The sequence below is a fragment of the Barbus barbus genome, assembly GCF_936440315.1.
Source record: "Barbus barbus genome assembly, chromosome: 5".
NCBI classification, from domain to species: Eukaryota; Metazoa; Chordata; class Actinopteri; order Cypriniformes; family Cyprinidae; genus Barbus; species Barbus barbus.
Window position 1 is genome coordinate 40704150 of NC_136733.1, and position 25333 is coordinate 40729482.

The 25333-nt window shown below is 35.9% G+C and overlaps 1 protein-coding gene across 8 annotated transcripts; it reads left to right on the top strand.

Annotated features, from left to right (window-relative positions):
• The first annotated feature begins 4634 nt into the window (after positions 1 to 4634).
• Positions 4635 to 21791, top strand: cdca2 (cell division cycle associated 2). 8 transcript variants are annotated; one of them, XM_079416697.1, is made up of 13 exons: positions 4635 to 4854; positions 5054 to 5215; positions 6036 to 6166; positions 7711 to 7861; positions 10538 to 10692; positions 10894 to 11005; positions 12141 to 12442; positions 13782 to 13842; positions 13917 to 14069; positions 17492 to 17589; positions 18046 to 18114; positions 18380 to 18545; positions 20284 to 21508. In XM_079416697.1, the coding sequence occupies exons 2-13, from the start codon at positions 5083 to 5085 to the stop codon at positions 21162 to 21164; spliced, it is 2412 nt and encodes an 803-aa protein (XP_079272823.1). In that variant the 5' UTR covers positions 4635 to 4854; positions 5054 to 5082; the 3' UTR covers positions 21165 to 21508. The 8 variants fall into 8 exon arrangements, with proteins under 8 accessions (XP_079272823.1, XP_079272830.1, XP_079272824.1 ...); XM_079416704.1 differs by having other exon boundaries at positions 4653 to 4854; positions 7681 to 7861; positions 17495 to 17589; positions 20284 to 21791; XM_079416698.1 differs by having other exon boundaries at positions 4653 to 4854; positions 17495 to 17589; positions 20284 to 21791.
• Positions 21792 to 25333: the final 3542 nt, after the last annotated feature.

Sequence of the window (25333 nt, forward strand, 5' to 3'; positions counted from 1 at the left end):
TAAAACCACATTTTTACAACTTTGCCGTATTGCCAAACTATGTTCCTGTGTCAGCTCAAAAGATGCTGAATTATTAGTACATGCATTTATTATCTAAACGGTCTGCTCATATCACCTGTGTCCTCTTGCATTATTTACAAAATTCCTTTAAATCACTCTATGGTCTTGCTTCTTTCTATCTGTCTGACTTACTCTCTCCTTATATTCCCTCTCGACCGCTTCGATCATCTGCAGGAGAACTTCTTCCACGATCTCAAGACTATTTCTGAATGTTGTGAAGACTACTGAATCATTTTCTGTTCATACTGTTCATTTATTTTGGCAAAAAAAGGCTTCAGTCAATGCAAGAATTAACATTAATTAGAAAAAATTTAAATATTCTCAGCATTTACTCAATTATTTTCCAAATCCTTTTGACAAAATGAGAACAAAATTTTTCTTCTGCTGTTTTGCCAAAACAGTCTCATTACAACTCTTTTATTTTGGTATATTGGTGGCAATTTTGCATGAATTTGTACGATCTGTTTAAGCTCCACTGTTTTGGTTAAAGAAATGAACTGAAAATGACTGAATTATAAATATTCTTCACGCCAGAAGGACACTCAAAAGTCTTAAGATCCAGGAGACCTTGACGTGAAAGCAAAGATTGAAAAAGTGAATATGTTCTTGCAATCATTCCAAAATTATGAAAAATACGGTAATTTATTTTTCATCTGGATGCATGAACATCAAAATGTTCAAATCCCTGCAAAATGCAAAATGTAGATTTTTTTTTCCCAAAATGATGTCATAGCAGTTTGTAATTATTTTTACATTGTGGCAAATTCACATGAAGGATCTAAGGATCGAATCATATGAAGGTCTCGTGAGATTGACGTTTTGCATATAATGACAGAAAGTAACCAGGCTGTCAAGCTCCAAAAAGGACAGAAATGCACCTGCCATATGCATCTTTTCTTTTATATCTATTTCTACTTATTCACATTTACATTCATGCATCTGCCAGACATTGTCCAAAGCAGTTCATTGGAGCTATACAGTGCATTCTGTCTCTCACTGTTCAAATAAACCCACCATTATAATTATAGACTGATCATTTCTTTGTCAGCGGGCAAACGTACAAAATCAGCAGGGGATCAAATATTTTTTCCCCCACTATAAATGTTAATCAGTATATGAAACTGTAACCTTGATATTGTTAAAGTAGTCTCTTTGCAATTTTCAAACGGCCTGCCTACCTGCAAAAAGCACTGTACATCAGTCAATTAGCGTACTAAAATCTGTCAAAGCAAAGAAAGTTGACAATCGTAGGCATCAAAGATCAAAGAAGACACCAGACAGTTTCTTCAGACTTAGCTCAATCTCTCACGAACATATTTCAAGATCACACGATTTATTTCCTTCGAGATGGAGGCTGTTTGCAGTGCCTGAATCTCTTAAGGAATAAATTATGACTGATCAGTTTCGTTTAAAGCAGCTTTTGATCTTGCACTTTGCAACCTATAAACTGTGTCGGTCTCTTTCACATAAACAGATACAAAATGCAAATTTACTGGTTTCAGAGTAACGTGGAAAACTATAATTACAAACTGTCTAAACTACAGAAGCGGGATATAATGTGATTATCGGATCAGCTGTAAAACCCTGCTAACAAGACAAAATTGAGATGTTTGTGTGTGTATTCTAAAGTTAGAGGCAAACTGCTAATAAGAAATCAAAGTGGTGTTCTGCAGCCCAGCTTAATGCTACCACAGGCATCAAAGAATTAATGTGAAAAAACACAAAATCTCAACAATGTTTGACAGAATTGGGGTGCGCGGCGAGAACACGTCAAAGAGATGGTGACTCAGCCATAACTGTCACTGGATCCAAATTAGTGGTTATCAGCGGTGCTTATACAGTGAAAGTCAATCCTAAACCAATTCTCTACTTTACATGATGTGTCAAGCCTTCCTGCAACGCCTGCTTTCACATCACTAACTCACAGACACATCTATTAAAATAAAATAGAATAAAATTAAATAAAATTAAATAAAATTAAATTAAATTAAATTAAATTAAATTAAATTAAATTAAATTAAATTAAATTAAATTAAATTAAATTAAAAAAATTAAATTAAGCATATCTTTTTAATGCGTAAATGTGTATTGACTTATTTTATGAACTGGGAAATGGTGGGTAGTTGATGTATCAATGGTGTGACTCAAAAATCTAAAAATAAAAAAAAACTCTAACATTGAATATAAAACAAGTTTTGCCTCTACGATGAACCTTACAAAAAATACTGTGGTGGTACCACGGTACTGAATATTTACCACATTCATCTGGAACTCCAAGGCACTTCAAATAATAACATAGCATTACCATAGTATATATCCAAAAAAAAAACATGGTATTGTGATAGTACAGTATAATGAACAAAAACGGTATCGCCACAGTGCCAAATCCAGTACATGAATGCATTTCAGGGATCAAAATAATGCATTTGATTTTGTCTATGAAGGATTCATCTCATGCTGTTCTTAAATCTGCGTACTGCTTTTATAGTGACCTTTGCTTGTATTTGTTAATTCCACTTATTTTCAGCGTATTAGCTTTGTTTTTTATGGCACACAGATAATGATGCGGACAGAGCATAACAAACAAAATCAAAAAGGTCAAATGAACATGAAACGCATTTTCATTATTAATGGTATTCATCACTTCAAAAACTCAGTTATGTGAAATGTCAGTTTACGAGGAAGCATTTATCTGACTGTAGCCTGAAGCATCCTCCTCTATGTCCAGAAACACCTGGGCTCCTCTGGATCCTGTTTGTGGTTTTCAGCTTTCCATTCAGCAGAATCAGACCACAGCATCTCCATGCCAAACACCACTACATCAGTCTTCCTGATGAACAGGTCAAACACCTCACATATCTGTGAGTCCTGCCAGACCTCAGGGGTTTCTGCTCACTAAATACTGCGCACCCTCCGGCAACTGCTAAAACATGCAGATCACATCACCTGAATAAACTGGAATCAGCAGCATCAATGATGCATCCAGCTACACTCTTAAAAATAAAGGTGCGTAAAGCTATCACAGCGATGCCATAGAAGAACCATGTTTGGTTCCACAAAGAACCATTCAGTCAAAGAACCATCTCTTTCTTACCTTTTAATAATCTGAAGAACCTTCTTTTGCCACAGAGAAGCTTTTGTGAAACAGAAAGGTGCTTCAGATGTTATGGAAGCATTGAGACAAAAAAGGTTCTTCTATGGCATCGTCAAGCACCTTTAATTTTAAGAGTGTATAGATGTTTGCTCTTAAACAGGTTCAAATGTTTGGGGTCTAAGCTTTTTATTGTTTTTATAATGCATAATGCATATTCAATAAAACTGCATTTTTTAATTAATTTTTTTTTTAAATGATAATTTCTAAATTATAATTTTATAATTACGATTTTCTATTTTCACGTTTTAAAATAATTAGATGGAAAAGCTGTATTTTCAGCATCATTACTCCATTCTTCAGTGTCACATGATCTTCAGAAATCATTGTAATATGCTGATTTGCTTAAATAATTATTTTTTATTATTATCACCATGGCTGAAAACTGTTGTGATGCTTAATATTTTGTGGAAATCCTTATCCAAGATTTTTAAAATTAATATTAAGTTCAGAATTTATTTGAAATATAAATATTGTTTTTACATTGTAAGTGTATTTACTGTCACTTTTGATCAATTCAATCCAACCTTGCAGCTTTTAAATAATTAATTACTGTAAAATAATAAATAAAATAAAATAAAATAAAATTTAATTTAATTTAATTTAATTTAATTTAATTTAATTTAATTTAATTTAATTTAATTTAATAAAATAAAATAAAATAAAATAAAATAAAATAAAATAAAATAAAATTAAATTAAATTAAATTAAATTAAATTAAATTAAATTAGTTTTTGTTGTTGTTTTGTCATAAGGTTACTGGCAATAAATGTAACATTTTCAGAACACCAGGCTACTTTTGAATGTCCATCAATCAAAAAACATGCTTTTTGGGCTTCATGATGTAGTTATGGTATCTACCAGCAGGGGCCAAAGCACACCATCACCCTGCTGCCCTGAAATATGCCTGCAGAAGCCCTGCAGAGTTGAACATTGAACTGCTTGCATGTCAGAGAAACTAGAAAAGAGTCTTCATCTGAAAAGATGTTTAATAGTTAACTCTGCACTCTATGATTGGCACAAAGAGACAGCATGCAGAGAAAATTGCTGCTTAACGAGAAAAACATCACTTTAGACATTTCAGCTTGAAAATAGCAAATTATAACAGCGTTTTCATTTTGGGGTGAAATATCTTTTAAAAACCTTTTAGACTGTATTTAACCGCCTAATTTTGTACAGGTTTAGAGAATGTTTATTTATTTATTTATTTATTTATTGTTATTACAGTTACATACTGCCTATAACGTCTAGCACATTTCCATTTTATTTAGAAATTTTTTCCAAAAAAATATTTTTGCGATATAAATAAATTTTTAAAACGTCTTCATTGACTACATATAATAACGTGATTCAAAGTGCAACAGGCACGTACGGTGAGCCTGAATATGATTGGCCGTTTGGAAGCACATGATGCATTTCCTCTAACCCGATTGGCTGATTCATATGAAGAGGGGGTTGGACAGATAGATGCGTTAGAACTAGTGCTTTCTCATGTCCTGAAAGTACGTTACACATAGAAAAACACTTTTAAAATACATATATGTCTTAAAGATTAGTGGCTGTAAAAATAAGTAACGTTATATAATCCAGGAGATTTAGTGTTTTCTACAGCGCGGAAGGATATTTGCGCCGTTTTAACTGCGGTAAGTTTGAACGCTTCACTAACTTACAATACAAACTATTCGTTTTTATATATTTAACGATGCTTTTCGATATTTAAACAAAGTTGTAGTTGTGTTTTTAGTTACACTGCTGTGTAAAACAATTGAGATGTAAGTAGATGTTCCACATGGCTGTTTTGAGGTGTTTATGAAGTAAATCTGATTGTATTTATTTACTCAGATCTCATATCTTATGTACTGGACTCAAGAATGGAGGTCACTGAAGCCATGGACAGCAGAACACCATTGGCAGCCCTGTATTTCAGTGAAGATATCTCCAAACTTACTCCTTCACAGTTTGGTATATCAACAAACAGCTTCTTACCGTCCTCCAAGATTAAAGGTTAACAACAATAAACTGCTTTTACTAATGTTCTTCCTAAAGCATCACTGATTAGTCGTGTCATTCTGAGCTCTTACAATGTGAAAAAACTTAACGTTACTTATTAAATTGTTGTATTTATTTAGCATGATTGTACTTAGTGTATTAAATGGATTTGAAATCAAACTGAAGAAGCTCTGTTAAAGGAATAGTTCACCCCAAAAGGAAAATTCTGTCATTAATTACTAATCCTCATGTTTTTCCAAACCCGTAAGATCTTTGTTCATCTTCAGAACACAAATTAAGATATTTGTGATGAACTCATCATACTTCCCATAGACAGCAAGGATCTTAACACGATCAAGGTCCAAAAACGTAGCAAGGATATCGTTAAAATAGTCCACGTCAGTGGTTCAACTGTAATTTTACGAAGCTACGAGAATACTTTTTGTGTGCAAAGAAAACAAAAATATCAACTTTATTCAACAATTAATCTCCTATAGCGCCATTTTGGAGAGTATCACATACGTAAATTCCTTATTTTTGTTTTCTTTGCGCACAAAAATATTCTTGTAGCTTCGTAAAATTAGAGTTGAACCACTGAAGTCACATGGACTGTTTTACTGATCTCCTTGCTATGTTTCTGGACCTTGATCGTGGTGGTATCATTGCCGTCTATGAAGGGTCAGAGAGCTCTCGGAATTCATCAGAAATATCTTAATTTGTGTTCTGAAGATGAACAAAGGTCTTACGGGTTTGAAACGACATGAGGGGGAGTTATTAATGACAGAATTTAAATTTTTGGGTGAACTATCCCTTTAATACTGAGTTTTCTCCTCAGATAAATCCAGAGTTGCTCAACTGAAGGCCAGGAGGAGATCCACGATTGGGGTCCGGGGATCTCCAGAAACAAACTCTCTCATCTGCTTCAGAGCCAAACAAGCTGCAAAAACTCCTCCACGAACACCTCAGGTAGATGGATGCTGTAACACAGCTGATTTTCATTGGACATCAAGTGGTGACCCAACACAGTACAAGAGTGTTTATCAAACAAAATGAATCGTAATGCATTTAAACATTAAAGGAAAAGTTCACCCAGAAATGAAAATGTACTCACCTAAGGCCATCCAAGAAGAAGATGAGTGTTTTTCATCACTGGAACAGATTTGGAGACATTTAGTGAATGGTGTAAAGTCCAAACAGCTGATAAAAAACATCACAATAATCTACAAGTGATCCAGACCGTCTTGTGAAGTGGAAAGCTGTGTGTTTGTAAGAAACAAATCCATCATGAAGGCATTTTAATTTTTTAAACCGTTGCTTCAGGCTATAATATGTGTCCATAATCAATAATAATGCATCCTCCAGTGAAAGTGCATCCCCTGTTGTCCTCACACATCATAGTCATCATATTTGTTTAGAACTGTTTTGGACTGTTTGCTTGTTAATTTTTCTAAATCTGTGCATATTTCTCCTCTGATTCAGACAATACAGCTTTCTGACTGGAGAAAACAATATTATAGATAGAGGACTGGTATTTTACCCTGAAGCAAACGTTCAAAGTTAAAAATGGCTTAATTATTATTAGCAGTTTAAATCTAGGCTAAAGCAGAGTCAGATTGTGCAAAGGACTCATCTGGTTCCTGTGGTCTTGTCCCGATGGCCGTCTTGGAGACAGGGTCTTCACTGGGGGTCTGTCTCTGGGGCTCATCTAGGTGTCCTGCTGTAGAGGTCATCTCTAGGTGCTGTAACGTCACACAGTCAGTGTTATGTTCTGATTCGCCTGTTTTTCAGTGGTCTTTTTTTAATCGTGAGATTTACATAAGGAGGAAACAATGATGTTTGAGGCTCACTGCATGTCATTTCCATGTACAGAACTCTTATTATTCAGCTATGCCAAGATAAAGACAGTTTTCCATTCTATGGCACCTCTAACTGATGGACTGGAGTGGTGTGGATTATTGTGATGTTTTTATCAGCTGTTTGGACTCTCATTCTGACGGCACCCATTCACTGATGCAATGCTATGTGTCTCAGAATCTGTTCCGATCAAGAAATAAACTCATCTACATCTTGGGTGGCCTGAGGGTAATTTTTTTGGTTAACTGTTTTTTTTAATATTACCATGAACTACACACAATTACACAAAATTATCTTAACGTAAATTTTGTGAATGCAAATATGATTTACCAGCCTAACCCATGGAATATACACTGAACAAATTATTTTAGTAACCCATGTTACCAAGTGACAAAGTTTGAGTAGATGCACAGCCTTTGATGTCAACAATTACAGATATGAGCCTATTTAATTTACTCTCCCAAATGCATGATAATGTGGATATTTGCATTTAGCACCCCCCCCCATTGTCTACAACCCACTAGTTATACCTCGGGTATAAGACAACATGCATGTGTTTCACAGAGTGGACCACATTGTTTGTTGTCATTATGGTGGTGATGATGAAGGCTGTTTGTATTTTTCAGTTATGACTTTGTGCTCTGTCCTCCATGAAGCTTTTGCAGGGGAGTCCATTTCTTTCACGCTGTGACTCTCTGAAGAAGAAGATGGCTGCTTTCCAGTGTCTGATGGAGGAGGACGAAGAGAAGGATGAACAGAAGAAGAATGAGAGTGATAAAAGCACTTTGGCTGAAGATTGTAAGAACGGTCAGTCTCTCCTCAAAATGCTGACTGCTGCCAGCACAAAAACAGAATGTGTTTTAGATGCAGTCTTGTAGGACCAGATGAAATTGAAGTAATTAAGAGAATGTCATACTGTCATTGCTTGCCATTTCCAGATAATAGAACTTATCCAGAATAAGCAGGCACCATAATAAATTTGACGCATTTCTTCCATTGATCCCAGTTAGAGCACTGCAGGATGATGTGCAGAATAAATCAACTGATGATTATGAGTCTTAAAATAAACATGTTCGCATTTCAGAGAGCTTTCAGTGTTAATGAAAAAGATTGAAAAAGCACATCCAGTCTTTCAGTTAGAATCTGTGATCATTTCAGGTTTTGACGTTATGAATATTTAAACTTTTTTTAAAGTGTAAACAAGACATTTGAGTGATGACAGCATAGTTATTTCAACACATCGTATTTAATTTTTGAAATTCATAATGTTAACCTTGAACACTGAATGCTTTTATGTATATATACTGTGTGTATGTATGTATGTATGTATGTATGTATATATATTAGGGCCGGGACTTTAACGCGTTAATTTAGATTAATTAATTACACAAAAATAACGCGTTAAATTTTTTTAACGCATTTTAATCGCACTTATTTTTGCACCGCGGAACGTTTCTCACTGGATGAGTTTCGGCGGACCGATTATACTGGAGCACCAACTAGCGTTCAGACTTGCGTTCTCGTGGAGACCGGTCTCGCCAAGCTTCCTTGGAAGAACGAACTCGGAAGGACGCGAGAACACAGAACGCACACTTATGAGAACTGAGATGTACTGCATTCTTGCTTAACTGACCGCATAGTCTCAGCATAAGCAGCGACCAATGAACAATAAATATTACAAAATGTCATAACTTATTAAAACATTTCATACTATTATAGATATTACTTTCATATAATTGTATTGTTTTATTTTACAGCGTTATATGTTTTACTGTTAAGATTCATTTTAATATGCCAATAAAAATGCAGACTTTCTCCGGGTCTTATAACTTTATTAAAATTAACCAAAACAAAACGATAAATGTTTACTTTCAACTTGAAGAGCCATTAAGTATTTGTGAGAGCGACTTTAAAGCTTACAGGCTTCCGTACACCGGCCACCCACAGCGTTTTCTGGGATTTCTAACGGCTCGATTCTCTCAAGTCTGCACTCGATGCATCCTCAGTTTCAAGAACATATCCGGGCACTTTCATGCATTCTCTGTACTTGCGTTCTTGAGAATTGGAACTGAACTTCGACGGTTAATGATGACGTAGAACGAGAACACAAGGACGCAAGATCGCTGAAGAACGCATATTGAGAAACAGCCAAAAACAAACCACAGTGAACATGGACAAAGAAGCTGATGAGACCGCTTTGGTTGGCCCTGTGGATGAGAAATTTAAAAATCCATATAAAAAAACTTACTTCTCACTGTTCTCAGGTCAAATATTTATATGTGATTAAAATGCGATTAATTTCGATTAATTAATTACAAAGCCTCTAATTAATTAGATTAATTTTTTTAATCGAGTCCCGGCCCTAATATATATATATATATATATATATATATATATATATATGTTGAAGTCAAAACTTTACACAACCTTTCAGAATCTGCAAAATGTTCATTATTTTACCAAAATAAGAGGGATCATTCAAAATGCATGTTATTGTTTATTTAGTACTGACCTGAATAAGATATTTCACAAAAAAAAAATGTTTTACATATAGTCCACAAGAGAAAATAATAGTTGAATTTATAAAAATGGCCCCCGTTCAAAAGTTTACATCCCCTTGATTCTTAATACTGTGTTGTTCCCTGAACGATCCAAAGCTGTGATTTCTTTTGTTTAGTGATAGTTATTCATGAGTCCCTTGTGTGTCCTGAACAGTTAAACTGTCTGCTGTTCTTCAGAAAAACCCTTCATGTCCCACAAATTCTTTGGTTTTCCAGCATTTTTGTGTATTTGAACCCTTTCCAACAATGACTGTATGATTTTGAGATCCATCTTCTCGCACTGAGGACAACTGAGGGACTCATATGCAGCTATTACAGAAGATTCAAACACTCACTGATGCTCCAGAAGGAAAAACCATGCTTTAAGAGCTGGGGCGTGTAAACTTTTGAACGGGGTCATTTTTATAAATTCAACTTATTTTCTCTTGTGGACTATATGTAAACATGTTTTATGTGAAATCTTATTCAGGTCAGTATGAAATAAACAATAACTTGCATTTTGAATGATCCCTCTTATTTTGGTAAAATTATCATTTTCCAGATTCTGAAAGGTGTGTGTAAAGTTTTTGACTTCAACTGTATATATTTAACACTGAAAGCCCTCTGAAATACGAACATAAGTTTATGAGCAACTGTATTTCTTTTGATTTATATGTTAGATGTGGAGTTCTGTCTTTCATGTTGTGCTTTAACTAGGATAAATGATGGACTCAAATCATTAGAAGCAATTTTTTAGCTCTGCAGAGTTTTCTCTGCATGGCTTTTATGTATTTTAATCGGCTACTGTTGAGAACAATTAGCAATTTCTGATTCACTTCAGTTTTAAAATCAGCACAGATTAATTATGTTCTTATGTAGAATGACCCATAATTTCTATGAGAGTGATAAGAGTCGTCTCTTTCTGCTATTGTCTGTCTTGCAGGGAAGGAGAACACGCTGTTTATGCATAGCCCACCCACTTCGATGACGCCTCCTCCGTCTAAGAAACGCTGCCGGGCCCCACTGAGGGAGTGTGAGGACAAGATTACGGAGACGCCGCTCCCGCACCCCACCTTAACAACACAACAGGAGCAAGGGGTAAACAAATCAGCATTTAATGGTGCTATTTGATATGTTTCTGAAGTTTATCATCTGTTAAATTGCTATTAACAGATAAAGTGGTACAAGTAAAGTGCAACCAATGGATGACATGCTAACTCAGACTTTGTGGTCCACATAAGTTGTCTGGTGCTGTTCCTGTAGTCAGCATTGTGTTCTTTTGTTTTTATATGGTTCTAGTTGAAATGCTTTGAGTCTCAAAGCCAGAGGCCTCTTTCAGACTTGGATTCGGATGCAAAGAATGAGCTTCTGTCTTTACCCATGCTGTCAAAACCAGACATTAAGCCGGCAGGTAAGGGAACTCTGAGTGCTTGAAAATGTTTTGAAATTTTAAAAGGTCATATCATACTTCTTATATTGCTATATCATTCATAAAAACCAACATTCAAAACTTTGCGGTTGAAAGATTTTGTTTTTGAAAGTTTATGATCACCAAAGCAGCATTTATTTGATAAATAAATATATTCCGTGTGTGTGTGTGTTTATGTGGTTTATGAGGACACAAATGTGTATAATGACATGGGTATGACAGAGGTATTACAATATGAAGGTGGTTTATGAGGACACTGCCTATGTCCCCGTAATTCAAAAGGCTTAAAAAACATACTAAATGGTGTTTTTTTGAAAATCTAAAAATGCAGAAAGTCTCCTGTGAGGGCTAAGTTTAGGTGTAGGGTTGGTGTAGGGCAATAGCACACACAGTTTGTTCAGTATAAAAACCATTACGCCTATGGAGAGTCCCCATAAACCACAAAAACCAACGTGTGTGTGTGTGTGTGTGTGTGTGTGTGTGTGTGTGTATTAGTACTGTGAAGCGATTAATCGCATCCAAAGTTTTTGTTTACAGAATGTGTGTACTGTGTATATTTATTATGCATATATAAAGACGCACACATACAGTATATATTTGAAATTATTTACATGTATATCTTTATATTCATATAATTTACATTTTACATAAATATATGTAATATATAAACAGCATATTTTTCTTAAATATATATGCATGTGTGTGTGTGTGTGTATTTATGTGTACATAATAAATATACACAGTACACACATATTCTGTAAACAAAGACTTTTATTTTGGATGCTATTAATCGTTTTGAGTGCACTAATAAATATATATATAATATTGAGGTCTGAGTAAGTTATGGTGTCATCACCGGGAATAGAAAGCCTGGTAAGAAAGAAATTGTATTTGTTTTTTCTCTGCGATCTGTGCTTGCTTTTTAGTTTTAGTAAATTGTCTTTTTCTACTGTGGAGAGATTTTGGGTTCTGAAAGTTTGTGTTTCATAGCACATTAAACTCTTACTTAAGAAAGAGATTTGATGATAAAACATAAATGACCCTTTTAACCATTTGTTTATTAATGGTTGATTTAGTTTCAAGTCCTAAACTCATGAAATCTTTCTTCTTCTTCTAGATGAGAACGTGGTATCTTCTGTTTGCAAGAAGCGTGTTCGTTTTGGGGCTCCGCTCTCTCCAGAGTTCTTTGACAAAACTCTCCCTCCCAGTACCCCACTACAGAGAGGAGGCACCCCAAAGTGTCCTCCGTCATCTACGGGCCCTAAACTCTCTCTGCTGAAGACCCCTCAACGCAATGATCCTCTTCCCCAACCTGACTTCAGTAGTCCTCAAAGCAATGGAGCTTCTCCTGTCCTGGTTATTGACAAGCACAATGCTGGACTGGTGTATAGTGATGAAGTATTTGAAGAGATCGAGAAGGTGTGACACTTACCAGCTTCTACAAAATAACTTATTTGATTGTAGATGAAGCATATATGTGACCCTGGACCACAAAACCAGTCATAAGGATACATTTTTTTAAATTGAGATTTATACATCATCTGAAATCTTGCCATTGATGTATGGTTTGTTAGGATAGGACAATATTTGGCTGAGATACAACTATTTGAAAATCTGGAATCTGAGGGTGCAAAAAAATCTAAATATTGAGAAAATCACCTTTAAAGTTGTTCAAATGAAGTTCTTAGCAGTTTATTTTTTGTTTTGGTTTACTAAATATCTTCAAAGTAGGGCTGGGTGATTTGGCAAAAATTTAAATCTTTTTTTTTTTAACGAATTTTAACTAGTCAACAAGTAAATGTAACTACAACATGATTCTCTTTCGTTACTAACCCTCTAGTTAAAGAAAATTCTATTCCGAGTGCAGCACACATGAAGCTCTCAACATGATGTAAATGTTAAACAAATCACTTGTTAAATATCTTTGCAGAAAGGATGCATGAACTACAACTATATATAGTACAAACTTGTTTTATATATATTATGTGTTCAGAAATAATACGAGGAAATGCTTTTATAAAATCTCAAAAGTCAAGGTAATTCAAATTCAGAATGACTGAAGATATAACACCAGTAGACGACTATTAACTATAAATGTTCGGTAAAAACAACAGCAGCTTTCAGCCGGTCACCATGATGCAAACATGAAATATCAGACATACAGCAGTAGTTCTTTACAGGTTTGTGTTTTTATTATTCGATTGCACTGCTTTTCTTTTTTTTTGTGTGTAAACATGGAACACGCAGTGTTTTTAGAGTGATGTTGCATGGATGAGATGCCATTCTAAAAGCACTGCGCTCAAGTTAAAAGAAGTTCACATCGCATCTGTCAACACTAAAGTGCATTCTGTGTGAATGGCCTTGGCGCTATATTTATGGTCCTTCACAGAGCGGTTAATCACGTGCGGTTGGATCGCTCTTTTCTGTTATCACCGGCATATTGTCAAAGTGTCTAATTCTAACATTTGGTCATTTCTACTCAAAATCCTGATTCCTCGATTTCTAAAAAATAAAATCGTGGCAAAACATCAAATTTGAATTAATCGATAAAAAATGGGGAAAATCACCCAGCCCTGCTTCATAGAACAGGATCTTTACTTAATATCCTAAAAGAATATACCCGTGCTACTTATGACTGGTCTTGTGGTCCAGGGTGACATATCATTATCTTGTGGTTTTAGTTTGTAATTACAGACTGCTCTATAAAGCTTTGTATTGGTGGTGAGTTTTTGTGGCTTTCTTCTATCCATCTTCTCAGATCAGTTTTCCCAGTATGGAGGACGAGTCTCCCTCATACAGATCTTCTGAGGACTGCAAAGGTGAGTTGTGAAACAAGGAAAGGTTTTGGAGAAAGTTTCTCTTCTGTATTCTAATCGTGTATCTAAAACTGTAGATGCACTCTCTGCTGAGGACCCAGGGCAGCCCCAGGCTGAAGATGCTGAAGTTATGAACGCTGCTTTTCAACAGGAAGAGGATGTACCATTAAATTCACAGACGGAGGAAAAACTGCCATGTCCCACTGGTGATCAGCCACTGGCTCTCTCCGGTGAGTTCAACTTTCTTCCACTTTTTGTAGCACTCCCTCTTTCTTGCTCTCAGTAAATCAGGTTTTATTTCTCTGCTGAAAGTTTTAAGCAAAATAGAATGAAGATTACAAGAGTTAAATGGAGAAAAATAAGTTAGTTCATTTAAATTTGCAACAAACTACTTTAAGCACCGAGGGCCTGTAAAATGGGAGTGGGGCTGGATGGAGGGTCAAGTAGTTGTGCATTAGTGAGTTTTTATGTCTATTTTCTCTAGTGCTGTCAAACAATTAATCGCATCCAAAATAAGTTTTTGTTTGCATAATATATGTATTACGCCCGCTAGGGGTGAGACGCAATAAATAATAAAAAAAACAAAAAGACTTCCAGCAGGCCGTCAGATCAAAAAAGGAACCCGAACAAATCACAATAAATTATAAAGTAAATTTATTATGAATTACAAAAAAGAAAGGAAACACCAATAATTAGTGGATCTCCTAAAGAGACCCACAGCCCAACCAGAGAATTATTAAAGCAATACAATTAAATATAAAAATAATTAATGAAGTGGCATTTTTCGTCAGAGAGACCCAAAGCCAAAATAACAAACAAAAACCAATCTAAATCAAATAAAACGGCAATATAAATAACCTACCCCAAAGAAAAGAAAAATAAATACAACCAACCTTACCTAAACTACTCTAAACATAAACATCATGAAAAATGAGGATTAAACCAAAAAGGCAGGTCTCTCCTACATTTCTACCACATTCCAAACTAAGCAACAAAGAAAGAAAAGGACAAAAAAAACACTAGAAACACATTTTGGTCTGGCGGCTAGCAGGAAGCCCGGAGCAGTGCGACCGGCCCGAAGTCACACCAACTCGCTTCTGAGAAACGGAAGAGGCGTTTTAAAGGGAACCGCCAGCTGATCATCCAATTACCGTTGCTAGGCGGCAACACTTAGCGAATCAGCGGCGATCTGAAACTCAAGAAAAAGAAAACATCCAACAACATACAAACATTATAAAACATAATTACACATAACGTAACAATATGTTTGTATACTGTGTATATTTATTACGTATATATAAATGCACACACATGCATATTACATTTCAGAAACATATGTTGTGTTCATATATTAACTATATAAATTATATGAATATAAATATAGACATGCAAGTATTTTAAAAATATATATATATACTGTATGTGTGTGCTTATATATAGGGATGCAACGATACCATTTTTTCAGATCCGATCCGATCCAGAAAATTCTGAGTATCGGCCAATTCCGATCCGATACCAGCGCAGTTTTTTTATCAATGTAGAATTTCTATACTTCTGTGTCACTCTTTTGTGTGTTAAACACAATCTATTACACAATTTCATTTTAATGAAAAATAACATGAACAAATATATAGGGGCTGTTTACACCTGGTCACTTCATGCGTTTTGTAATAAATCTGATCGCTCAAACCACTTCAGGAGGAGGTCTGGGCCGCATTCCAAACCAAACTGGACATGTGTAAACGCATCTGGTTGATGAAACCACATGTAAATTTTACTTGTCACAAAATGTCAAAAATATAAATAAACGTGTGAGACCGTGTTATAGGCTATATGACATTATAGTCAGAGATGACTGCGCTAATGCATCACGCATCACCGCGGACGAGTAGCTGAGTATCTCTTCAGCAAGCAGACACACAAACTGCCATGAATGAAACTGAAAGTAAGACGCAGACGATCAACACAATACTCTTCATTAAAAGTATAAGACAAACTTATCTTCCCAGTGCTGATGCCATGCTCTCCTATTGCGGTCTTTGATCTTGAAATGAGCTGATAATTAATCAAATGTAGCGCTTATCTTTTGATTTCGTCGACTGAATTTCATTACATTTAAATATAGCGCAGGAATTGAAGATCAGATTTATATCTGTTTTGTGACTTTGTGGCCATGTGTAAATTGAAACGTTTTAACAAATCAGATAGATATCGGATCAGCGAAAACGCATGAAATGACCAGGTGTAAACAGGCCTGTTCATAATATATGACAAAAATATTATTATAAATTAGGTTAGTGGATAATTTAGCAGCAAAAATTATTCTAGAAAAATGCACAATTTTATAAAATCTAAACATTTAGTGATAACATTATTAGTGGGGAACAAATAAAAGTGAATATGCGAAGGACTATATCTGGTAAAATGCTACACATTGCTCTTTATATTGTTGTAAAATACATAGTAAATATATTTATTTATAAATATAAACTACAAAATGAAAAGACATTTATTTTAAATGTATAGCACAATGAAGGCAGCGACATATGATATTCATTATTTTACATGCAATGAATCTAAAATATATGAAAGTTTCACTTTTTGAAATAACTTGTACATAATATGAAATGCATCGGATACATAGAAAACATAAGACCTGTTTATATATATTATATATATAAACAGGTCTTATGTTTTCTATGTATGAAATGCTTCTGATCAGTGTTTTGGGGACATGACCCAGTTTCTCCAGGTCTTAGAAAGTCTTAATTAAAAGGGTCTTAAATCAGAACAGAAAGTCTTCATAATTCATAAAGTCATGGCGTTAATATTGCATGCATTGCTGAAAAATTAATTTGAAAAAAGCTATCCTCCTCAGTATTTTCTTGTTTTCCAATACTAATTTCTAAACATCCTTAAATCGATATATTTACTTAAGATGCAAAATGAGGATAAGTCTTGTTTTCTAAAATTGTATCAAAATTAAGTGAATTTATGCTTAAAACGACAACATCTGTTGAAACAACTTTTTACGTGCTCCCTGGAAATGTACATTTAGAGAACATGTATTGTGTTTGATTTATTTCTTACATTTACTTTAGTTTTCTTTACCTTTATGAAACCTGCAGAAGCCCTGTATGCAAGACTTCATTAAGAGCAACTAGTTATTCAGACAACCACCTTCTAACTTTTATGAGTGTAAACATTATAAAACAAGATTGTGTCTTGTGGAGTGCAAGTGAAGGTGCATTAAATCAAATAGCTTCCTCAGGGCAGTACTAAATTAAAAAAGCAAAATGCAATTTTGATGATCATTAGTATACATTTCTTAGAGATTCTTCTGCAAGGAGAATGCAAACTCATGAGTAGATATAATATATATCAGTTAATGAATATATGAAGTATGTCTGATGTTTTTCTATAAAATGAGCATTTCTTTCTGGCTACTATGCATATGTTTCTATGTAAGTCCTGGTACTGGAGGGCGGCTGGGGTTCAGCGCGTTTGTAGTGAAAGTTCTGGATGAACGTGTGGAGAGCATTCACTCAGTATCGTTATCTCATTTTTGACCAAGATGGCTTTTAGAGGCTTTTGCATTTGAACACTTAATTTATTTGTGTTTATAACATCCAGCTTAATGTTTCCTTGTCAGCAGTAGAGGATGACCAGGAGTCTTCTGCCAGCTCTGGACAGACACGTTCATGTAACTCCAGCATTGAACCAGCTCGCTCTCGCAGTAGGAAAAGAAAGGTGAGGACTCATATCTGCAAATCCCCTCTTTTAAACTTGATGATGGATCAGATCGAAGCACAGATTCAGCTATTACCCTTTTTTTTGGGGTTTTTTTCAATCTCTCAGAGGAGTTTGTGACAGGCCTGTTTTTTGTTTCAAAATATTTTTGTGCAAAAAATAGATATATATTTTGTATATTGATATATGCATAATCCTTTATGTATGTTAGGTGTTTTTTTGTGTGTGTGTGAGTTTTTACAATTTGTATTATGGGTAAAATATTTCATCTTTTATTTTACTTACTTTATATTACTTATTTTACATACTTTTTATATTTTACAGAGTCCTAAAACTTGATTTCTAGGTTAGGAATCCCAGATTTCAGTGTGCGTTCAGGCTTTTATTGAATAGCATCAAAAGACTGACAAAGATATATTTTCAGTCATCCGGCTCTGTTCTGTTCTTCTGTTTCAGCAACCAGGGGAGACTGAGCCTGAGAAGAGGAGAAGCTCGCGTACGGCTGCAGCTTCAGGAAAGATGAAGGTGTGAAGCTTTGGAAGTGCATTTATGCTTTATACTTTAGAAGTCGAGCTGACGTGTGATGAGTTTTGGTGAACAGGGCTTTTTAAGCTCTGATTATTAACGCTGGCATCAAACTGACACTGAGCCTGAAATAAGAACACTAATGTGACTTGGACGTTTGATATATAAATAGTATGCTGCGTGATTTCATCCGTCGAGAGCCTTTGAGCACATTTGTGTAAACTCTGTCCATGTTCCTCACTGCAGCTTGTTTTCTTGCTTTCAGAACCCGTCAGGAGTAAAAAGACGATTTGGTAACAAGGAGGTGGATCGTTCTCTGTATGGGAAAAGAGACTATGCCTCAAAAAACCCTCTTCTCAGCCCCATATTTGAGACGACGTCTACCAGTCTCAACAGCACGCCAACACTGGCTCAATCAGGAAAACAAATAGGTACCTTCTCCAAGCCTTTCATTAATGACTCACCCACTTGGCGAGTGATTTGTTTTTTATATATATATCTTATAGGTTTTATATATACATCTTAGAGGTTTTAACTAAGTTGAAGCTCAAATTCTGCTTACAGAGTAAATGTTGAACACCATTCCTTATAAAGTATTTCTTTTTTTCTGAAGATCTGCCCACTGTGAGTCTGAAATGGACTGATTAATGTAATGAGGTGATTTGGATGTAGTGGTAAAAGACTTTCATGTCTTTGTTGTGACTGTTTTTTCTGTGAAAACTTGATATTTTTTAACAGTTTCTGACTGGTTTTTGCTATAGAATGAAAGAATATTGTGACCAGGGGCTATTAAGCTCCAGAAAGCACTGTTATGCTATATTCCAAGGCATTATTTGCTAAAAACAAATAGTCTCTGATATCATTGATGCCCAACACCTTTAGTTTTTGTAGTCACTTGATCATTCATGTGTCACTACCTTTTAAAAGTTTAGGGCCAGTAAGATTTTTATTTATTTTTTCCAAAGAAATGAATAACAATGTAAATGTCTTTACTGTCACTTTTGATCATTTTAATGCATCCTTGTTGAATAAGGTTACAAAAGATTTATTTATTTTAAAAAAATGCTGTTCATTAAACTTTCTAATCATTAAAGAATAATCACAGTTTTCACAAAAAAAATTTCAACACTGATAACAATTAGAAAAATAAGCATATTAAAATGATTTCTAGAGAATCATGTGTCACTGAAGAGACTGGAGTAATAAAAGTTCAGAAGTCCTTATTGTAATGTATTAACTAATATGAACAATACATTTATTACACCATTTATTAATCTCTGTTAATGTTAGTTAATAAAAATAGTTGTTCATTATTTGTTCATGTTAGTATGCATTGATGTTAACAAGCACAACTCGTCATTTTAATAATGCATTAGTAAATGCTGAAATTAACATTAACTAAGATTAATAAATGCTGTAATAAAGTTCATGTTAACTAATGTGAACTAATGAACCTTATTGTAAAGTGTTATCGTGTTTTCTGTCCTTTTAGAAGCTTGAAAGCAGTGTTATATGCTTTCATTGTATGGAAAAAATATCTTTCAAAATATTTCCATTTGTGTTGCATGGAAGAATGGGTCGTATGAATTTGAAATGACACGAGGGTAAAATAAATGAGGACCGAATTAAAATTTGATTTAATCAAGGTCTCTGAAACTGAGGTTCTGAATGCATTTGTGACTCTAGAGCACACAACCAGTCACAAACACCCATTTTTTTTAAATTGAGTAAATTAATAAATATTTCCATTAATGTATGGTTTGTTATGATCGGACAATATTTGTCTGAGATACAACTATTAGAAAATCTGGAATCTGAGGATGCAAAAAAATCTAAATATTGAGAAAATCTCCTTTAAAGTTGTTCAAATGAAGTTCTTAGCAATGCATATTACTAATCAAAAATGAAGTTTTGATATATTTACGGTAGGAGATTTACTAAATATCTTCATGGAACATGATCTTAATAGCCTAATGATTTTTGGAATAAAAGAAAAATGTATTATTTTGACATGCAATGTATTGTTGGTTATTGCTACAAATATACCGGTGTTACTCATGACTGCTTTTGTGCTCCAGGGTCACATATTGCAATCTAGAGTTGGTAACCCAACTACATTATGCTGGTGTTTTAAACATTTAATGTAAAAGTATTACTCTTCCAACGCAGATGGAGAGCAAGACTGCATTCAGACTCCCAGCGTTCCCCATAGCATGACCATTCATCCCATGGTAAGTCTGGATGCTGCCTGTCCACGGACCAATGAAAACCAGCAGACCTTGAGCTCCATTGTAGGTGTGACTTGTGTGGAAGCCTCAGTTGGTGCTCAGGATCCTGCAGAAAGAGGAACTTCGGCGTCTAAGGCTTTCAAAGCCAAACGTGATTCAGGGAGGCCCGTGCGCAAACGCCGTAGCTCAGGCGCAGCCAAAAGAAAAGCGCTTGGCGGTCCAGCTATTAGCTCCAAAACTGGGGAACAAGATCCTGAGAGCCAAAAGCCACCTGAATGTGCCTCAGTGAACCAAGACAGTCCTGATAGACCAGTGCATCATGAAACCAAGTGCTCTGAGAACCAAGAAACTGAGACTTTAATAAGCTGCATGGTGCCAGATGGAGACTCCTCGAACATTGAGAGCTTGGAGCAGAAGACGCCAAGTAATAAAAAACATGGACGGGTCCAAAAGGCACTGAAAAGCCCTCGTGGAAAGCTTAATGTTGTGGTAGAGGAAGTAGTTGAGAGCGCTCAGTCAGAGCGAGTTACTGATGAGAGCAACACTGGACCCACAGAACCTAGTTTGGCTCCCTGGCAGCAGGAGGATTTCAACATCGACGACATCCTGAAACCTGTGGCAAAGAGTCGAGGTTCTGTGCGACGCAGCCTGAGGAACCGGAGGAGCGTGGACCTCCAGGCTGTGGGTCTGGCTTGGGTGGATCACACCTCTCCGGAGCTGAGTAAAGCGAGCCGGAGGAAGACGCGGGGAAGACTCAGCGGAGTATCTGATCCACTTCTCTCTCAGGCCTCTGAGGAACCAGCTCCAAACTTCAGAGAGTAACTCGCCTCCATCGTCTGTGTGTCAGTTAGCTGTTTATTTACTGTCAAATGAGCTTCTGATAAAATACTGCTCTCTTCTTTTATGTAATGTTTTACATTTCTTTTTTTTATAGCATCTTAGTGTTGGATGAAACCTGTTCTTAAGAAGATTGTATTGTTAATTACTTCTACTCATTAAATCTTCTCTTGGGTGAATGAATTGCTGTTTGCAGATGATTTTCCTGTGGTAATCTTATATTATTTTACATAAATGGCAATCCCAGTTTGCTTGGACAGTGGTTTTTGTTTTATTATTTTAAATTTGCCTACTTCTCAGTTCAGTGCTACAATACAATATTTGCATCCAAACCTTCAAGTTTTCTGTTGGCATTGTTTGTCATTCACTGTGCTTAGGCAAGAAATTATAGGGCCTGCTTTAAATATTTCATGGATGATTATATTCTATGATCTATATTTTGCATAGAATATTTTTTTTTTTTGTGTATAATATATATGTGTATGTGTGCTGTCAAATAGTCGCATACAAAATAAGTTTTTGTTTGCATAATGTGTGTTCTGTGTATATTTATGTATATATAAATACACAGTATATATTTTATATTTTGGCTAGGTAAAATATGTTCCAGACATGCTCTTGTCAGGTTTCTTAAGTCACTCGCAGGAATCACATACTCTTGCTGTAATTGCAGTCAGTCGTTACTCTCGTTTTGGAGTACGAGCAACATCCTGAAATGCAAGTGAAATTCTCTCAGTAGTTTAATCTGCCACTCTTCACAGTTGTGCATTGCACCTGTAATTGCAGTCCGTGCTGCGAAAGAGCCGACTGTGTTTAAAGCTAATGGAAAATTCAAAGAGGAAATGTCTACAGAATGGAGCACAATAGGATACAATTATATTTACTCTACGATTTCAGTGTCCCACAAAACTGTCAATACATATAAACAACCTGGAAATAATTACTCCAGCCATCTGCACCAGTCTCCATTCAGCTGTTTGTTTACTAGCACAGTAATGTGAATCAATCCTCAGCAGAGCTGCTGTAGTGTATCCATGGGAGAAATAGCACTGCAACAGCCTTTAAATATTTATGTCCTGTAGTCAGTCTGCAATTTCAGTTTCACAGATCCAGAGGCATTATTTCAACATGGACTTACACCTGTGCTGAACCTGATCAGTGGTTTATGACCGATTGTTCTTCTCCCAATGCAGCTTAAGATTTGGATTTTTATTGGTATTTAGTAGGAAGGCCCTAAAATGGCATTTCATGCTGGCTCTTGCTAGACAGTTTTCTTTAGTTTTATTATAGAGATAACACTGCCATCTAGTGGAAGTAATCAGTTAGGCCTTCACATGCTCAAACAGACCTTACACACTTTATTGTATTCATCTACTAGACAAAGAAAAAAGTTTAAAAGTTCCAAACCTTTATGAGTTTCTTCTGTAGAGCTGAAAAGATGATGTTTTGAAGAATGTAGGTAACCAAACAGTTAGTTTCCATTGACTTCCATAGTATTTTTCCCTATATTATGGACGCCACTGGCTTCCAGCAACTTTTTGGTTGACAACATTCTTAAAAATATCTTTATGTTCCACAGAAGAAATTTATACAGTTTTGAAACGGCTTGAGTAAATGACAGAATTTCTTGCGACTACAATTAATTAATTGATTGTGATTAGACGGCTAATGCATTATACTCATTTTGACCTTGTAGGTTAACACGTTCCCTGACATGAAGCGCTCATGGTGTTGCTCTGTGTTGGGGTTATAATGATTGTGCGAGGGGATTTTTCTGTGGCGTGTGAAGGAGGGAAACCCCTCTCCCCCATCCTGCAGACCCAGTGAAGGCAGCTTAGCACCAGAACAATGGGGTCCTTTGACCAAACTGAGGCCCTTAAGACATGTGGCCCCCTGTCACCGTGGCAACACCCCCCAACCCCACGAGACAGAGTGCAAGCTGACAGCTGGAGAGAGAGAGACAAACAAAAATGGAGTCCGTCCCACTGAGCTTCAGAACTCTCCACTTTGTTCTGCCCCATTATTTTCTCGCCTACGCCTGTGCTGAGCGTTCAGCGCCTGTCCCCATCTTCTTTATTTGTTAATAATGCATACATTTCAGAGATCCCTTATCTCCCATCATCTAGTCCATCCCGAGTGATGCTTAACTAGATCCTTAACAGAAAGACTCATGCAAAATTAATGTCTCATACCATGATTAGATTAAAGTGGTCTGAGGTCAAATGCATGCTGTTGATGGGAGTGTTTGCGTTCTCCAAGTGTCGTCTGCTGCATCGCTCAATTATTCACAGTGTGTGAAGTCTGCTTCTGGTCTGTTACAATGTACACAACTGTGACTTTCAGCGCAGCGGTCATTCTCAGTGTCGCCACAAGGGGGCGCTATAGAGGGATTCGTGTAATAGGCCTTATGTAGCTCCTCCCCTTCTCGGTTCTGCTCTCCTTGTGTATTTTCAGCCCGCTCTCATGGCAATTCGTACATATTTTACGAGGTGGATAATTCATATGAATTTGTATGAATGACCTACACCTAAACCTACCCATCACTGGGGTTTGGACAAATCGTATGAGTGAGGTCATACGAATTATCCACCTCGTAAAATGCGTATGAATTGGTTGTGAGATAGCGTTTGTATTTTACGAATTTATGAATGAACTGTCCGTTTTGAAGAAATCAAATTTGCCTTGATATTTTGGCATATAAGAGCTCTTTGTACCATTAAAACATTCTGCAAGTTTCATAGCTTAAAACGTCCTCCTTGATATAAACAAAGCATTTATTTAATTAAACTCCAACAAAAATGGCTCGTTTTGGATCTGAGGTACAAGGTGATGTCATAAGGGCACACACATTTGCATAAACATGCCTCCAGAGCAAGATATCGACGAATAGTCATCTTCTCACCGTAGGCCCCGCCCACTGGCGTTCACTTGACTGGATTAGGCTAAATGTGAGTGTCACGTCAAAAGCAAATAGAAATGACTATCACTGCCGCTATCTGGATACAGTATACAGATATGAGTCAAATGTGTCTTTGTACAGATATCAGAAGGATCCCAGCGTAAGGAACAAGTGCATAGTTATTTTTGTCGGAGGATTGTGTTTTGTAAACGAGGCACAGTGTCATGGAGAGTCACAAAGAAGCATTTGTAAAAGAACGATGAAGCGGTACTAGATCTGACTGCAGCTGCATCACAAACCGTAAGTAAATGATGTCATAATGCTCTGTCTGAAAACGACACGCCCCTTAAAGCAGGTGGTTTTAGAGAGAGAGAGGGTCAGAATGAGGGTTGAAAATAGTCATTTCCCCACACATTTAGTAGTTGTTGTTTTTTGTGTGTGCAAAAAAAACAACTTTATTAGCATAATAAGTAAACCTCAATGAACATATTAAAATAATAATAATAAAAAAAATCTGTCCTGACCCCTTTAAAATGTTCCCAGAAGTTTATAACATCCGCTTCAAATGTTGCAATTCTCATGATAACTTGCCTTAACTCTACAGTAAATACATTTCACCAGCTAATTACTCATAACTCAAAATAAACAGCGATGCCTTACAAATATATAGAGCTGCTACAAAACCGGAAGTTCAGAGACAGCATTCTACAGATGGCTGCGCTTGTTTCTCTGACTCGTAAGGTCTGATGCGATCTATTTCTCCTTCAGTTTTGCTGCTGTGGTGAATGAGCAACAGTTTTGAGAATTTTCCAGAGCAAGTTAAAGTTGGTCAAACTGTCAGAATGTTTCTAGCTAGAGTTATATCAAGGGCTTGCTATAGCAAACAGTTATATTTTCTTCTGAGTATCATGACACTGCGCTGTGTTTCCAGCCTGAGGAATACACACACGTCAAATCTGACAAGGTGGAGAAGAATTGTTGAATAAAGTCATTATTTTATTTTCTTGGCGCACAAAAAGGGTCAGAAGGCTCTCGGATTCCAGCAAACATTTTAATTTGTGTTCAGCAGATGAACGAAGGTCTTACGGGTTTGGATCGACATGAGGGTAATTAATGACGGAATTTTCATTTTTGGGTGAACTATCCCTTTAAGAGTTTATTTATATTTTTTGGGCATGGTTCAAATTCTTTTCGATGTCAGGCATGGTTTGCATTCAAAATGCAAAAATCTATTTCTATTTTTGCAGAAGAGTAG

What these genes read in the sequence shown, in the direction of transcription:
- cdca2 (XM_079416697.1), top strand. Translation starts at nt 5,083, where the DNA reads ATGGAGGTCACTGAAGCCATGGACAGCAGAACACCATTGGCAGCCCTG. An exon ending in CAACACAACAGGAGCAAGGG is followed by an intron (nt 10,693 to 10,893) that starts GTAAACAAATCA and finishes ATATGGTTCTAG; the next exon opens with TTGAAATGCTTTGAGTCTCA. An exon ending in TCAATCAGGAAAACAAATAG is followed by an intron (nt 18,546 to 20,283) that starts GTACCTTCTCCA and finishes CTTCCAACGCAG; the next exon opens with ATGGAGAGCAAGACTGCATT.